Source organism: Marmota marmota, unplaced genomic scaffold (assembly GCF_001458135.2).
Source record: "Marmota marmota marmota unplaced genomic scaffold, marMar, whole genome shotgun sequence".
In the NCBI taxonomy this organism is placed as follows: Eukaryota; Metazoa; Chordata; class Mammalia; order Rodentia; family Sciuridae; genus Marmota; species Marmota marmota.
The window spans coordinates 11,367,226-11,384,392 of record NW_025999941.1 but is presented as its reverse complement, the minus strand read 5'-3'; the positions used below and the strand labels follow the sequence as shown (position 1 = coordinate 11,384,392).

Sequence of the window (17,167 nt, the reverse complement as noted above, 5' to 3'; positions counted from 1 at the left end):
GTCTAACTGCTCCATCTGTAAAAGAACAAATCCTCAAACCCCTTTGAAACCAAGAACCTTCCCCACACATCAAGTGCGGGGCCACATTCCAGCAGCCGTTTGGCAGCTAGATTTTACCAACATGCCACAAACTTAAATACCTACTAGTTCTAGTAGATACCTTCTCAGGATGGGTTGAAGCCTTCCCATCTGCCAACAAGGGGGCTACCAGAGTCGCCTCTATCCTCATTTCTGAGATCATACCTGAAAGAAAAGTGACCACAACACTTGGAGCAACCAAAAGATCTTTATTGCAGCAGTGCAACAAAGAGAAAAGAAAGAAGGAAAGAAGGGGAGAGAGAGAGAGAGAGAGAGAAGAGAGACAGAGAGCACGCGCAAGAAAGACAAAGAGAACAAGAGAGAGAGAGAGCAAGAGAGAGGGGGGCCTGGCAGGAGGGAGTTTTTATAGCCCAAAACTAATGGGGCCTCTGGGTCTGCAAGCTGCCTTGTTGGCCCAAGGGGTGGGGGGTTAAGTGTTCAGCCTTGAGCAGGGTTGAATGTTCAGACTTGAGGCAAACAGGTGATAAAGGACCAGATAGAGGGGGGTTTGAGTGCGTGGGCTATCTTGCAGCCAACCTCTGTTCAGCCTGCCCTGCAGACAACACAGTTCAGCCTGCTCTGCACCCAACAATACCCAGATTTGGAATACCCACCTCTTTTCAGTCCAACAACGGACCCGAATTCATTTCTCAGATTACACAACACATTGCTAAAGCTCTTAACATCCCATGGCACCTGCACATCCCTTATCATCCACAATCATCCAGAAAGGTGGAGCGTACCAATCGAACAATAAAAGAAATTTTAACCAAACATACCCTTGAGATTCACTTAGATTGGATCAAATTCCTTCCCCTCGCATTATTTTGACCCAGGGTATTACCAAGGAAATCCACCCTTCTCTCCCCATTTGAGGTCATGTATGGCCACCCTGCCCACCCCCCACCGGCGTCATAGCTTCTCCGTGGACTCTACCAGAAAGTCTCTCTTTCCCTCTCCTCTCCTTTATACGTTCCCAACTCTGGAAAAACCAAGAAACCCTTATCCCAGACTCCCGGAGGTCCCACGCTTCTTTTCCCCTGACGCCAGGAGCCTGGGTATTCTTCTCTCCCCCACAACTCCAAAGTTCTCTGTTGTCACCAAAATGGGAAGGCCTCCCTACAAGTTACTCTATGTACTCCCATGGCCATGAGGCTTCAGGAGTCTCCAACAAAGCCAACTTCCTGGATTCACATTTCCAGGAAATCACCTGCATCAGCTCCTGAGCCTGAGTCTGCGGATACCTCTTCTTCTCCTTCACCGGTATATGTTACAGCCCCTCTCCCACCAACTCACCGAAACTCGGTTTCACCAGGTCCTCCAAAAGCAATGACTAATTTCCAGATCCGGGTCTACCTTCCTTGCCTCCTCTTAGCCTACACCTCCCTTTTCCATATTTCCTTTGGGTCCTACATGTGGAGGTTCACAGTAGTTTGATCAATGGAAGGATGGATCCATATAAAAAACCGAACAAATTGCCACTTATGAATTCCCCTCAACTCAACCACCCCCATTACCATTTCTCTTGCAAATTCTCAGTTCTACAAAACAGCCTCGATGGGACCCTAACTCTGCTTTCTATTTGATCAGACCCAAGATTACTGCAAATGGTGGCCAGACACTTATAAAGGCTGTCCTTACTGGTCATGTAAAATCCATCACTATGACAGGAGACTGGAAACCAGTATGTTCCATATGGTACCTGAGGAGATTTGGCAAGAGGCCAGAGCACAGAGCAGATGGTGAAAATACCATTTTGCACTGAAAATCTAAGATCCGGCCCACCCATGATGGGCCTTGGGAGTCACGGGTGCTGCCTTCTGGGCGAACTACCAGACCAAACCCTCTGGATATTTATGGATAGGGAGGAGCATACTAGCACAGGCCCCGTCCAGGTCAACGATCCTAACCTCAGACATACAGACTCCGAAAAGGACCTAACTAGGCAGTTAGAAGAACACCAAGGTGCCTCCTCAGACCTCTCCAAACCCGGTTCTCAGATCCATACTTGGATCAGAATCATCCAAGACACGCTGACATTTCTAAACACGACAGTCCCCACACTAAATCCCCATACTGTTTCCTTTGTGTCTCCCTGGAAAGGCCCCTCCTAGCCACAGTCCCCCTCAAATTCTCCTCATATGATCTCTCCTCCACCGGCATTAAAATGCAACCTGCATCAAACATCCTTTTGTGGGAACCCACCCCCAGTAACACCAATTCCTCTTCCTTGCCCCAATGGCTCTGCATTAGCCCTTCGTCCCACACCCAACACACAGATGCTCACATTACACGATCGCGTTCACAAATAACTACACAAGCCCTGGAGACTTTCTTTGGTGTGACAGAACCTTGATGATCCACATCTCTGACAATATAACCGCTTCCTGTTTCATTGTCCAAGTAACCCCCCAACTTGCTTTATATAGCACTGCAGAGTTTGAACTCTTACTCCCTCACCCTAATTTCCCTCACAGCAAGCGTGCATCCTTTCTGCCTATTTTGATAGGAATCTCCCTAGCCGCATCTGCAGCAGCAGCTGGAGTCTCAGGAAGAGCTATCGGACACTCCATCTGGACTAAAGATGTCCTTCACAAAAGTCCGTGGAGTCACTCTCCTCCCTCCAGACACAGGTCACCTTGCTGGCTCAGGTGGTTCTCCAAAACCGAGGAGCTCTAGACTTATTGACAGCCAAAAAGGGAGGTACTTGTCTTTTTTTCAGGGAAGAACCGTAGCTATTATGTAAATGAATCAGGCCTAGTAGAACAGAATGTCAACAAACTCACTGACCTTGAAACCCAACTGACTAAAGCTACTTCCCAAACTGCTTCTCTGGGATTTTTCAAAATCCCTTAGTCACCTGGCTCCTGCTCCTCCTAGGCCCACTTATAGGCATATTGCTCTTCTGCACCTTCCTCCCAGGCACAATAAAATTCCTGCAAAACCAGATGAACACAATTTCTAACCATACCTTTAACCAGCTTCTTCTCAGGGACTACCAACTGCTTCATAAACTAGATGACTCCAACTCCCCTCGAGAAGCCCTCACCCATGTTGACAATGCAAAAACAATGGCCAGTGGACAGTGAGAGACGATGCACCCAGGGATCCTCTTGACCTGTCATCCTGGATTTTTGAGCCTTTACACCCTTTAAGCCTCCTCGTGGCCCTTGGAACTCCTGCCCCCAACGGACCTTTGCTTTAATCCTCACCCTGTTTTTGCTTGCTCTGATCCTCTTCAGGTGCTGGTGACACCATGTGGAGACAATGCTTTCAATATTTCCAAGAGTTCCTACAATAGGACCGATGGCTAATACCAAGGATCTCCTCCGCTCAGGAATGGTTTGATGCCTTTGACAACTCATGGCTTCAAGGAATCTTTGTGGACTTTTCCCCTGCTGAGATAACTGTCTACACCCACTGAGTGCTATCTCTAGCTGCCTTGGCATTCCCAAGCCTGTCCCCAAATATGCCCACCCTCTCAGCAGGAAGTAGCCAAGTGAATTTGGATCACCCCCACGCCGCTTAGAAAAACAGAAAGGGAGGAATGTTAGCTGCAGGGTAGCCTGGGCACTCAATTCCATTGGTCTGCATCCTTATCACTTGTTTGCCTCAAGGCAGAACACTAAACCCCACTCAAGGTTGAACGCTCAAACCCCCAATACCTCCACCCCTGCTCTAGGCTGAACACTTAGCCCCTCTTGCACCAACAAGGCAGCTTGCAGACCCAGAGACCCTATTAGATTTAGGCAGCACAGCACAGCAGAGGGCTATAAAAACCTTCTCCTGTGAGGGCTCTCTCTCTCTTTTCTCCTCTTTTTCCTGTCGATCAGACACTGCCGCAATAAAGATCTCTTGGTTGCTCAGAGTGTTGTGATCACTTTCCTTTCAGATCCCAATGTTATCAGGGATGTTTCAACTATTGTGTTCAGGAAAATGGAAAGAGATATCATACGTTCAGGCCTTCTCTGTATATTCTAAGCCCTCTCTCTGCAACTCTTGCTCTCCTGCACAAATACCCTTAGCTCTCACCTCTCCTATGCCTGCTTCCAAAGGGACAGAAGATCCTACCTAGGACTCCTCCTCCAAGGACAGAGCAGATGAGCCCCCACCAAACCACAATTCTTTTTCTGATGAAGCCGCCACAGCAACTGTCCCCACAGCCCCTCCACCCTTCTCTCATCCTGCCATATACTCATGGGCTGCGGCTGCCCAACCCACATCTCTGTGTCCTCTCTGAGAGGTGGCTGGGGTAGATGGTGTAATCCGGATTCATGTGCCTTTCTCTTTCACAGATGGAAAAATGGCTTGGGTCTGTACTTCAACCCCACCACATATATCAAAGAGTTTCAATATCTGACCCAATTATATGATTTGATCTTCCATAATGTCCATATGATCTTGTCTACCACCCTCCTGCCCGAGGAGTGCAGGGGAGTTTGGGAACGAGCTAGAAATTATGCTGATGAGGTATATCAGACCTCCCCTGCCCATCTGATTGGCACTGAAGCGGTCCCTGATTGGGATCCCAATTGGGATTATAATTCACCTAGATGAGTAACTAGTACTCTTTCTAAACCAATTCATTGCTTGCCTTATGGTAGTAAAGTGGCACCCCCTTTTCTCCAAAGAAAAGCCCTCTTCATCATGGCTGATTTTAGGACTGTCAGCAAAAGAGTGTCTGCAAAAGAGTCCTATGTAGATAAACTTCCTATTTTCATGTCACCTTGTTTACTTGGCCACTGGCCGAGAAGATACCAGCACTCCAGGTGCTGGACACCCCCTTACTAGTTTTCACAAACGTATCCAGTATAGTACTTTGAAGAAATGTGCAAACAAGGCCTCTGGCCTTGAACTGGGGCTTCACAGACATGTCTACATTTTTAAATTAAGTTACAATTGGGCTCCATGGTAACAGCTGGCAGGGGGAGGATAGAAAGGGGAGAAGAAGCTCTCCCCTTCTCAGGTGTTGTCCTTGAAGAGTTAACTTGCCCAGAACAGTGAAAGAAAAAGGCTCTTTTATTTTTTATTTTTTTTTAATACTTATTTATTTTTTACTTTTTGGCGGACACAACATCTTTGTTTGTATGTGGTGCTGAGGATCGAACCTCGGCCGCACGCATGCCAGGAGAGCGCGCTACTGCTTGAGCCACATCCCCAGCCCAGAAAAAGGCTCTTTTATGTGAACTTCTGCAGACTGTGAACTTCTGAGCCCCTCCCCTTACATGCTGGGTATAAAACTCTGAAATTATCTGAACTTGGGGTTCAGGGGATTGATTGATTACAGCAAAAGCTGTGCCCTCTGAACCTGTCTGCAGACAAATAAAACTGTTTCCTGCCTTGCCTCATTTGTCCCTACAACAGTAGGACTTAGAAAGGCAGCCTATAAGGCTATCAATTATGAAAAGCTCCAGGAAGTCATCCAAGATAAAAATGAAAACCCTTCAGTATTTTTATATCACCTGACCAAGGCTTTATTACAATATACTAATCTGGACCCTGAGACTCCAGATGAGAGACAAGTACTAATGACCTACTTTTTCTCCAGAGTTTCCCAATATTATGGCCAAACTAAGGCACCTCAAGAGGGGGCCCCTAATTCCCCAAGCTGAAGTTCTGGGAATGGCCTTTAAGGTGTATAACGAGAGAATCGAGAAGGCCCAGAAGCAGAAATATCAGATGCTTGCTCAAGCCATCCATCCAGACTCAGCATCTGTCTCTGGTTCCACTGGCCCGTGGAAGGGTCCCTTGGGACCACCCAGACCCTGTTTTAAATGCAGCCAGATGGGTCACTGGGATTGTACATGACCCAATTCTTACAAGCCTCCTGGCCCTTGTCCTAAATGCCATCAGGAGGGACACTGGGATGTTGACTGTCCCTGAGCCCATAGCGGCCCCTGGCCATCCAGCCCTCTGGTTCCCCTTTCCAACTCTTGGGACTGGCTGCAGAGGACAAGCTCCCTATCACCCGACCACTACCATCACTCCACAGGAACCCAGGGTAACTCTGCATGTTTCAGGTAGGCCTGTCCTCTTCCTCCTAGACCCCAGGGATACATATTCAGTCCTCAAGGAGTTCTGGGGGCCTACTACCAACACTTATAGACACCTAGCCTTGTTTGCACTTTTGGCTCTAATTTTTACCCACTCCTTTTTGGTCATTCCACAGTGCCCCATTTCCCTAATGGGAAGGGACATCCTCACAAAATTGGAGGCTATGCTTTCTTTTTCCCCTCATATACGCTTCTGTCCAGATCCGCACCCTTACCTTAGGACCATCCCCTATTCCTTCTGCCAGGGCCTTCCCATTACCCCCTTCCGAGGTGGATCCTACTATCTGGGATGTTTCCTTCTATCACCTCACACCATGGGCCCATTCACATACATCTCAAAGACCCCCTCCATTTTCTGGCCCAATCACAATACCTGCTCTCCCCCCTTGCTGCTGCTGTCCCTCTCTTTTTGCAGAGCAGCCTTGTCAGGCTCCTGACAATAAACCTGCTTCTTATCCCAGCTATGTGTGTGTGATTAGTCCTGTGCCACTTTTCTTTCATTGATGCCAGTGACTTGATCACGTTCTCCCATCAGCTTTGCTCTCCCCTCCGGAATTTGAGCTACTTTGGGATCCTGGCCTGAGGGCCCAGGACAATGACACACCTTCTTCCATTCACCTAGCACTCTTCTTCATCTACACTCTGGCATCATTTGAGTAAGTGGCTTTGCCCTTCCCCTCTCTTCCTCCTCCCAAGTCTACTCCCTAGAGACAGCAGTGACAAGTCTCATCTTTTTTTTTTTTTTAAAAGAGAGAGAGAGAAAATTTTTAAAATATTTATTTATTTTTTAGTTCTTGGCAGACACAACATCTTTGTATGTGGTGCTGAGGATCGAACCTGGGCCGTACGCATGCCAGGTGAGCGCGCTACCGCTTGAGCCACATCTCCAGCCCCAGACAAGTCTTTACAACTTAGATCTTGGCCCAGCACCAAGATTCTCACCCATCCCTTCCTCTTGATGAGTTCACTTCTGTTTTAGGGACAAACGAGGCAGGGCACCAAAGATAGCAGGAAACAGTTTTATTTGGCTGCAGCCAGGTTCAGAGGGTACAGCCTTTGCTGTGATCAATCAATCCCCTGAACGGCGAATACAGGTAATTTCAGAGTTTTATACCCAGCATGTAAGGGGAGGGGCTCAGAAGTTCACAGCCTGCAGAAGTTCACACAAAAGCAGCTTTTTCCTTCACTGTTTTAGGCAAGTTAATACTTCAAGGACAACACCTGAGAAAGGGAGAGCTTCTTCTCTCCTTTCTTTCTTCCCCTGCCAGCTGTTACCATGGAGCCCAATTGGTATCTTCTTCTTATCTTAAAAAATGTAGACATCTCTGTGAAGCCCAGCTCAAGGCCAGAAGCCTCGTTAGCACATTTCTACAAACTACTATACTGGATACATTTGTGAAAAATTATTAAGGGGGTGCCCAGCACCTGGAGTGCTGGTATCTTCCTGGCCAGTGGCCAAGCTAAACAGGTCAACAGGAAAATAGGAAATTTATCCATATTGAACTTTTTCTCAGAGACTCTTTGGCTGACAGTCCCAAAATCAGCCATGGTGAGGATTCCTGGAGAAGCCCAGTTAAGACTTTTTCTGTGGAGAGAGGGGGTGCCACTTCACTCCAACTCGCCATGGGGAACTCCCAATCCCTTTCTCTTGGCGAGTTCACTCTTGGGTCTTGGTTCTCAGCTCCTCAGCAGAGCTCATGAAAGCCCTGGCCAGGCAACCAAGACGCTGTATGGGCAAAGCCCAGGACTAGGGAAGTAGCAGGTGACTCCTTTCTCTCAGTCCCAGACTCCAACTTTGCCATGGGGAACTCCCAAATGCCATCTGACTCACCTCTTGGCTGCCTCCTTGCCCACTTAGCCCCACTCCGTTTGGCTCCTGATCTAAAGGCCCATGGGTCAATTGAATCTTCTAATCTTCATAACTTTTGTGAGTGCCTAGGAAAATGGAAGGAAATCCCTTATGTGCAGGCTTTCTCCTTTCTCCATTCTAAGCCTTCCCTTTGCTCCTCTTGCTCCCCCCCACCCAGGTTCTATTCGCCACTTAAGCTCTGGATTCCTCCAGAGACCCTACTTCTAGACAAACAAGGGACCTAGAACTCTCCTACATTGTGAAGCCCTAGGCAGCCATCTCCCTGGCCAGGGCCACACAGAAGCTAACATTGAAATACAAAGGACAGACTCACCAGGCTTGATAAGAGGCCTACGGGGAAAAAAAAGAAAGAAAAACAAAGTGTCAATTTAGCTTTCCCCTTGGCTACAACACAGAAGAATAACTTCAAAACTTTCTCTGTCCATCTCCCTGATCTCACATGCCCATTTCACCTTTAAGTGGCTGAAAAGCAGGGATTTGCTCTAGGGGTTCTCCGACACATGCTGGGGCCAACCTTTGCCCCTGTGGCTTTTCTATCAAAGGGTCTTGACTTCTGGTCAAAGCCTCTCTACTCATTAATGAGTCAAAGAAACTCACCTTTGGGGCCCTTCACCTTTGGGGCATTCTGGCTCCCCATCACCTAAAGGAACTGCTCACCTACAAGGTCTTTTATTCCTTATCCCCCTGCCACCTTTTATCTCTACAGGTTTCCCTGGTGGAAGATCCCAGTCTTACTTTCCACACGGGCTCACCTTTAAGCCCCGCTATTCTCCTCCCTGCTCCTCAGGACTCTTCCATCTCTTCTCCTCTTACCCATTCATGCATTGAAACTCTGGAGGAGCTTCTTCTACATCCCTCCAACATACAGGTAAGGGTGAGGATCAGGGGAGCAGCAGGTGAGTCTGGATGGAAGTGTATATGAGGGGAGAAAGAAAGCATAGCCCCCAACTTTGTGAGGATGTACCTTCCCATTAGGGGAACAGGGCACTATTCCATGTGTATGTTGCCTGGAGCAAGGAAGGCCCCTTGCTCCAAGCAACATACACATGGTTTACAGATGGCTCTTCCTTCCTTCAAGAGGGAGTTTGTTGGACAGGGTATGCTACAGTCTCTAACCCTGGGTGTGGAAGTCACTCCCCTCCCCAATAATACATCCAATCGGCAGGCTGAACTGGTTGCCCTCATCAGAGCCTTGATTTTGGCAAAGGGAGCCTCCCTCAATGTCTACACTGACTCTAAATACTCTTTCCACGTACTTCTCTCCCACTCTGCTATTTGGAAGGAGCACGGATTCCTTACCACCAAAGGAACTTCAATTACTAATGCCCCCTTTATCTTCCATCTCCTTCAGGCCTCAAAGCTTCCAACTGCCATTGGAACTGAAGGATGGAAGCTAAGTAACCCCCTTCTCCAGTGGGCCCTTCCTTTCCTGACCTCTCTCCTTGTCATAGGCCTTTTGCTAATGCTTGCCCCCTGCATCATTAGATTTATTCAAGACCAGATTAAAAGGATCTCTAACCAAACCGTGAACCAGCTTCTGTTACAGGACTTCCAAGCCCTCAACAAAATTGGGCCATCTGAAGTCACCATCGCCCGGCACCTCCCGACCATCATAATTGCCTCAATGATGCCCTGCACCCCTAACAAGTGCTCAGAAGCCACTTTTTCCCACCAGGAAAAATCTACAGAAGATTGATCTACACCTCTGTCTCCTGAGAGGCCCAATAACAAACAAGAAAAGGGGAATATAAGGTCCTTGCTTAGCATCTGGACGGCCTTCTTAAGTGACTGCCACCATCTTAAGAAAAATTTTGCTTTCCCACCCAAGGGCCTTTCTTAGAAAGGCTCACCACTCCCTCATAGCAACCCCAGGCTTAACTGCCTGCATTAGGACCCACCTGGCTCTGATCTCTGAGCCTGCCCCATAAAAGCCCTGAACCCCAAGCCTGTTTTGCCTCTCTCTGTCTATGAAGAGATGGCCTTTATTTATCAGCTCTGACAAATAAACTCTCCTGCGTTTCTCTGCCTGGTCTCTGTCTTTCATTTCTCACTCGCCCATCTCCAGGTTCCTTGCTTTCCTTTCAGTCTTCCTTATCACACTTTGCATTTCCTGATTGAAAAATTTTACAAACTATTATACATATTGTTAATATTACTAGATAGTCCACAAATGTTTTTGAAAAACTAGTAAAGGAGTGTTCAGCACTTTTTCAGGCCCGCGGCCAAATTATTTTAAGAGAGAGCAAAAGGAAATAGGAAGCTTTCTACACTGAACTCTTTTGCAGAGATCCTTTGGGTGATAGTCCTAAGATCAATTGTGGTGAAGATTTCTGGAGATGCTTAATTAAAATTTTCTGTGGAGGAAAGGGTGCCATTACATTACCAGAATTTCCAGTGACCATTACAAGTTCGTGTCTCTGGGACAGTTATTTCTGACAAAAAAACAAACAAACAAACAACAACAACAAAAAAAAAAACAAAAATGGAGACCCGACACTTTAGGGGACTCTGTTCCCCTACTCGTTTTAGACCATTTGTAAGGTGAGGCTTCATAATTTATCATGATCCTGATGAATTTTAGGAAATCCGCCAGTTCTAGTCTTCATTTATTCTCAGGTGAGGCTGACCTTGAAAGATATGGAAAATAAGTCCAAGGACATTTTCCCTAAGCTTTTGTCATTTTAAATCCCAGGCCTTAGCCAGAAAAGGAACACAAAAGGAACTCTACCTGTTTGGCACCTGATCCCCCACCCTAATGGGTCACCTGATGCCAATACAATAAGCCCCAGGAAATTCCCTATGCACATCCCTGTCCCAGCCTAATGACTGAGCTGGACCCCTATATAATGAACGCCAGGAGTTGCCCTCCTGTCCCACCCTAAATGAAGCCTATATAACCCAGGTCCTTGCTGCGACCCACTGCCATTTTCTGCCCTGAAAATGAGCCATGCCAGGGTTCCACCAATTGACTGGGCTGCTAAATACTGAATAAGGAAAAGCCTTCTGATCAGTGGTTTGCTTCCCATCTCTTGCCTTTGACATGTGGGTGCCGTTTGTCCTTACAGACCTGACCTTACTTTAAGAACTAGCCTGGCATTTGCCATGTCCACGATTAACACCTTCCCATTTCTGGTATCCTGCAGGGGTGCGTCTTGTCCAGAACAGTTTCTGTGTAGCTGGAGCCAGATCGCATTGGTGCTGGGAGAGTCTGGAAAGGATTTCCTGGTGATTAAGTAACAGAAGGGTGTCCAGATGGCAGTCTGACTTGGGAGCTTGTGTTAATGTGGTAGGTGCATTATGGATGGAAGAGCCTGAGGATCTTGGAGAAGCTGGCCTTGGGACAAGTGTCTTGCTTTGGAATTTCAGAATGAGGGAGAGCTGGAAGGGCTTAGGCATCCAGGGCAGGTGCGGGGGGAGGGGGGGGGGAAGAACAAAGGAGCACGGAGAGGGTCTTCTGATGAGGTCAACTTCCTGCTTGATAAAAGTGTTCCGTGGGCACAAGCCAGACACTTCCAAATGTATGCTCCTAAGTAGGGGAATCCAATAGAAAAATTAAAAACTCGTGGATAGAGGGGGCATCAATCAGTAATGGTGGGCAAAGTGTGGAGAGGGGAGGAGCTAAGGAAAGGAGGAAATTCCAGAGACCATAAAAGACCATAAAAAGAACAGGCCAAAACTTCCCCACCGGATTTCCAGCTCTGGGGTCCCTTCTGTTCCAAGAAGTCTATCTTTGTATCTCTTTCACTTTTGCAGTCAACCCACTCTTGCTTGCTATTTCTGTATCCTGTTCTTCAATTTGCTGAAGGAGGCAACGAACCCAGCACCTCTAGATGGTAATAGGGGCCTAAGGCCTCCTTGCTAGTCTCTCAGTCACTTAGTGCGTAGTATCAGGCTGTGCTTTAGGCTCTGCGGCTACAGAGGCCAACTGGACAGCCTAAGTCTCCGCTTTGGTACCCTATTTTTCTACCATTGTGTCCCACAGGGCTGTGGGGATTAGGCTTACTTATTGCCCAAGGATTGTTGAAGATGTGTCCCTGCTCTTTCTGAACATGATTAGACTCTTCTACTCCAGATGGGAGAGGACTTTCTGGCTGCCTGCTTACGTGGGCAGGGACTGTGTTGTAGACAGCGCTGGGTCACACTGTGATTGGCACTGTGCTCACCTTTTTTATTTGCAATATCTTGTTCTCAATACAGTCTGTGAACATAGTAGGCACTGCTATATCCATTTTTTTTTTTTAGACAAAGACATTTAAGTCCTCAAACGTAACATAACTTGCCCAAGGTGCTTGGTTTTAGGAAGTTTTAAACTACATTATACAGAGCATTGTGAGCCTCCTGAAAAAACACACCAGGAATCACCCATGAAATAGTTTTTCTTATAAAAAAGTGAAGCTGAATCCATCAAGCCTCTAGATTCAATACAAGAAATACACTTAAAAGGGGAATACAGCCAGGCACACCGGGCTGAGTTAGGAGGACTGCGAGTTCAAAGCCAGCCTCAGCAACAGCCAGGCACCAAGCAACTCAGTGAGACCCTGTCTCTAAATAAAATAAAAAATAGGGCTGGGGATGTGGCTCAGGAGTTGAGTGCCCCTGAGTGCAATCCCTGGTACCAAAAATAAATAAATAAATAAAGGGAGAACATATTAAATGATGTGGGTAGGATGCGCTAGCAAAATTCAAGCTGTGGAAAACTCTACAAGGCAAACAACCATTGTCTTCAACAAATAAATTACAAAGGGGAAGGAAAAAAGAGAGTATAATATGAAGAACCCCAATTAAGAGATTTAAGAGAAATGCCAACTTCTTTTTAATTTTAATTTTTTTTAGTTGTAGATAGACACAATACCTTTATTTTTATGTGGTGCTGAGGATCAAACTTAGGGCCTCGCTCATGCTAGGCGAGCACTCTATCGCTGAGCCACAACCCCAGCCCCGAGAAATGCCAATTTCAATGTGTGGACTATTACAATTTTAAAAGTAGGACAGTTTGTGAAGACACTGGAAATTCAAACATCAACTGCATACAGACTTTTAAAATTTTTGTTTTAGTTGTCAATGGACCTTTATTTATTTCTATGCAGTGCTGAGAATCAAACCCAGTACCTCACACATGCTGGGCAAGCGCTCTACCACTGAGCCACAACCCCAGCCCTTGGATACAGACTTTTGATGAAATATATTTTTAAATGAGATACATAGGAAAATATTTGTGGATAAAATCAGATAGTGTAGGGATTTGTTTCAAAGTATGATGGAGCAGAGTAAGGGTGATGGATAGGGTTGACCACAATAATTGTTGAAGGTGGGTGTTAGGTACGTGGAGGTTCATCATCTTGTCTGCTTTTGTATAAGTCTGAGCATATCCATATAAAATGATAATACAAACTTGGGTGATTCTACAAACTCAAAATAGAGTCCAAACTCTTAGCAAGACATAGAAAGTCATGCATAATCTAGCCCCAATCTGCCTTTTCTTGGCCTTATTCACCTTATGACCTAGACACATAGGTGCATGTTTATTTCTCCCTGAACAAGACCCATACTTTCATACCTTTCTACCTTTGCACATATTGACTTTTTTTCCTCCCTCATTATCTTCTGAATGAAGTTCAGATCAGATGTCATCCAAGCAGCACCTGCTTCTTTCTCCCAGACAGTGATTTCCCTCATTGGTTTAATATTCTATTCTTTCCAGTCATACAGCAGTGACTTGGACCACCGTACCATACATGGTATAGCATAGGCGCTTAGAACAAGCAGGGCTCTATTAGAGTGAATTCCTGTACTAAGGATAGAGATGTTGAGCAACTTGAGGGCAAGTCCAACACCCTTCCTATTTATTATTGCAGCAAGGACAATGCCTGGTACATATTAATTATTTTTCTCAGGCATAAATACTCAAAGATGTTGTATATTGGCGGGTTCTTACATAATACAGATAACTTGATGATATACTCGGCAAAGTCTTTGTTTTTAGTGCTCAAACTATTCAAAGGATTAAATCTCCTAGTGGTTCATTTATTCTACTTTAATTCAATTTCAGGATCTCATATCCTAATACTAAAATCAGTGCTGTCAAAGTTATTAAAATCTGTACTGTTATGGTCCACATTTAGGTTCCAGTGTTTCAAGTGAAAAGTACAAAGCTTGGGTACATGATGTTAGAGGGTGGCTTTTGGTTTCCTAATGAAACCATAAGCCAGGGTATGAGGGCAGAGGCTATGGAGTCAAGCCAACCCAGTCTAAATTCTCATGCTTTACTTAGTAGGTAAAAGGCATTGGTGAAATTACATAACTTCCTAAATCTCAATTTTCAGGATTACAGGATTAATCCACTTCATCTGGATGGAGTTCAGCTGACCAGAACAGGAAAGGTCCTCACAGCAGTTCTTGAGAGTTTGTTTCTTACTTTAGAGAACAGGCAAGGCTTGTAAAATATTTACACATCGGGGTGTCACCTGATTAACAAGGAAAAAAATGAACCACTGCTTTGTGGGTGTGTAAAATATCAACTGACATTTATTTTTGTTTCAGATCTTAAAACCAATTGTGTACTGAGAGATGTGCTAGAGGAAGATGTGGCTTGAAAAGACAAATATTAATAGAAAATACCAGAAAACATCTCAAGCACTGACATGTAGGAGAAGAGGGAACCTGCCTCTCCTACCTCTTGCCACAGTTCCCAGGTGGGATCTGGTGCCCCAGAAGTGGGCGGCCACCCCCAGGGGGAGGTGGTCCTGTGTACATGCTCTGTGGCCTGTGGAGGGCGGGGCTGCCATGTGACAGCCAGGGCCCACTCACAAATCACACACTTGTCCTAGTTCTTCTCATACAACCGCCCATAAAGAGCTGCTGTCACCAGACCAGAGGACAGTCCATGCTTCCTCAGGAAATAGTGGTCATTCTCCCAGCCAAGCTGGTCAGGGGATTCCAGGGTCATCCCTGAGGTCAGAAAGAGAGGAAAGATATAGGAAGTGCTGAAGTTGCCCCACAGGTGAAACTCGAATATCCCCGTGGCCTCTGTGATCTCCTGCCCACAGGTGTGGATGTCAAGACCCCCACACTTGACCAGGGCGCACACTTGGATGTAGTAAGTGCCGTGCACAGTGTGGAAGCCATCAAAGACCCCCAGGGCATAGAGCTCTTGGGACAGGGTGGGCCTGTCATACAGCAAATGGCAGCAGAGGCTGTTGGAGCAGACTTGGAGATAGCCTTCCTTTCCCCAGACGGGGACCAGGGTAAAGTTGTCATACATCATCTCAGAATGAAAGGTGGGAGGAGCATCCATGTTCCACTTGGCGGCTTCGCAGTGGACTTCCTGAGCATCCTTTTCACAGTATGGCTCACCTGACACGATTTTTAAAAACCTACTGTGGGAAGGGTCTGTTTTACCTGTTGCGTTTTCCGTACCAGCAAGACCCAGTGGATTTTTGGCTACCTGGGCAATGATAAGGTGACCTTTGGGGCTTTCCATGTCATGGTACCAGAAGGACTTCAGAGGGGTGTGTATGCCACTCCCTGTCATCCCCAGAGATGGGTGGTGGATGTTGGCCGCCAGGACGTTGACACCAAAGGCAATGGCAAAGGCTTTCTGAATCTCGATGGCCGCCAGGAGCGGGAGCTGGTTCATCCAGGCGCTCGGGTACACCACGTGCTTCACCTCGGGGTCTCTCAGCAGTCTGATGGCAGGGTCGAAGAACAGTATGTCAAAGCAGGTGAAGATGCCAAACCTGCCAGCAAAGGGGGTATCGAAAGTGACGTGATCCACTTCAAGAGGGGTATCAAAAGCTGCCTCGAAGTAGAGGTTGTGTTTTCGGTAGCGGTCAACAAGGGTTCCATTATTGCTGAAAATGACATTTGTGTTAAACTGGTATCTCCCATCATTTGGGCACCCTGGGTCATTGCTATGACATGGCTGTTTTGTCCCAAGGTTGGCCACTAAGAACATCTCTCCCTTGGTGGCCATGCAACTCAGGCGCTGGAGGACCTGGGGGAGGGGGGAGAAAAAGGGCTTAAATACGTGGATTTTAAATATCCTGCCTTTTGTCTCATATTTTTAATAGAAAAATTCCTCGTATTCACAATATACAGAGAGCTCTCATAATAAGAAAAAAAATCACCACTGAAAACATGCAAAGGAGATGAACAGATGATTCAGGAAGAACAAAACAAATGGCCAAGAAATATCTGAAAAGAAGCTGAACCACATGAGTTACAGGGAAATGCAAATTAAAACAACAATGAGACATTATTTTTCACCTTCATTAGATTGTCAAAAATTCTAAAGGTTATTCTATCTTGCATTAATCAAAGGGTAAAGAAATAGGCCTTAATGATTATTATTGGGGATAGAAAGTGAAATTAAAAATCTCTTTGCTGGGAGCCATTAGCCAAGTAGGTATGACAATTTCCTTGCCAGCGTACCCCATGTTGCAGTGACATTGAATGTAGGTGACCTTGCTCAAGGACCAAGGTGGATTAGGGCGTTCCCGGTTTAGGTTCCAGGTTTAAGGTTTAAGATTATTCCTGCTGGGAATAGGGCGTATCTTGCTGCCTGAGTTCCCCTTGAGTTCTCACGGGATTCAGACAGTATATTTTGGAGATAGAAGCCCAGTGGAGGTGGATTTGGGCAGAGAATGTGGATTTCCCCAGAACGTGATTGTAGACGGCTGGTGTGAGTTCGGGAATAAAGAGTTGCTGTTTGAATCTACAAGCTGTGTGGTGGCTTGTGATTGTGTGTGCCCAGCCAGACTGCGGCATTTGGCGGCTCGTACGGGGAACTTCTGAAGCTTGGAGGTAAGTGAAATTGCTCGCCCCTGAGGAAGAGCGAAAGAATGGGTGACCAATTCAAAAAACAATGTGTTATTGTTTTGATTTATCTTGTTTTTGTTTCAAGCTGCCTATCCCTAGAAATTTCTCAGGCAAACTGGAAAAAATGGTTGACTAAAGGTTTGAAGTTTGTCGGCCCTGGGGAAGAGAAAATTGATACAACGATTTTTTTATTCCGTTTTTGTTTCATTCAGTTTCGGTTTTGTTTTGTGTTATCTTATTGGGTTGTGTTATCTTTATAGTAGATTAGAAATTAGTAAAAAACAAACCGAAAAGATGTTAAGTAAATTGTTAGAGGTTCAGACCATGGAGAAAGACATTTTAGATCAAG

The 17,167-nt window shown here is 46.1% G+C and overlaps 1 protein-coding gene across 5 annotated transcripts in view; it reads right to left on the bottom strand.

Annotated features, from left to right (window-relative positions):
- Window positions 1-14,496: 14,496 nt before the first annotated feature.
- Window positions 14,497-17,167, bottom strand: part of Btd (biotinidase) — a 32,992-nt gene continuing 30,321 nt past the window's right edge. For all 5 annotated transcript variants that reach the window (XM_015494478.2, XM_048801176.1, XM_015494476.2 and 2 more), the window contains one exon: window positions 14,497-15,994. In XM_015494478.2, the coding sequence (XP_015349964.1) occupies window positions 14,825-15,994 (1,170 nt within the window). In that variant the 3' untranslated portion in view covers window positions 14,497-14,824. The remainder of the gene's footprint in view (window positions 15,995-17,167) is intronic.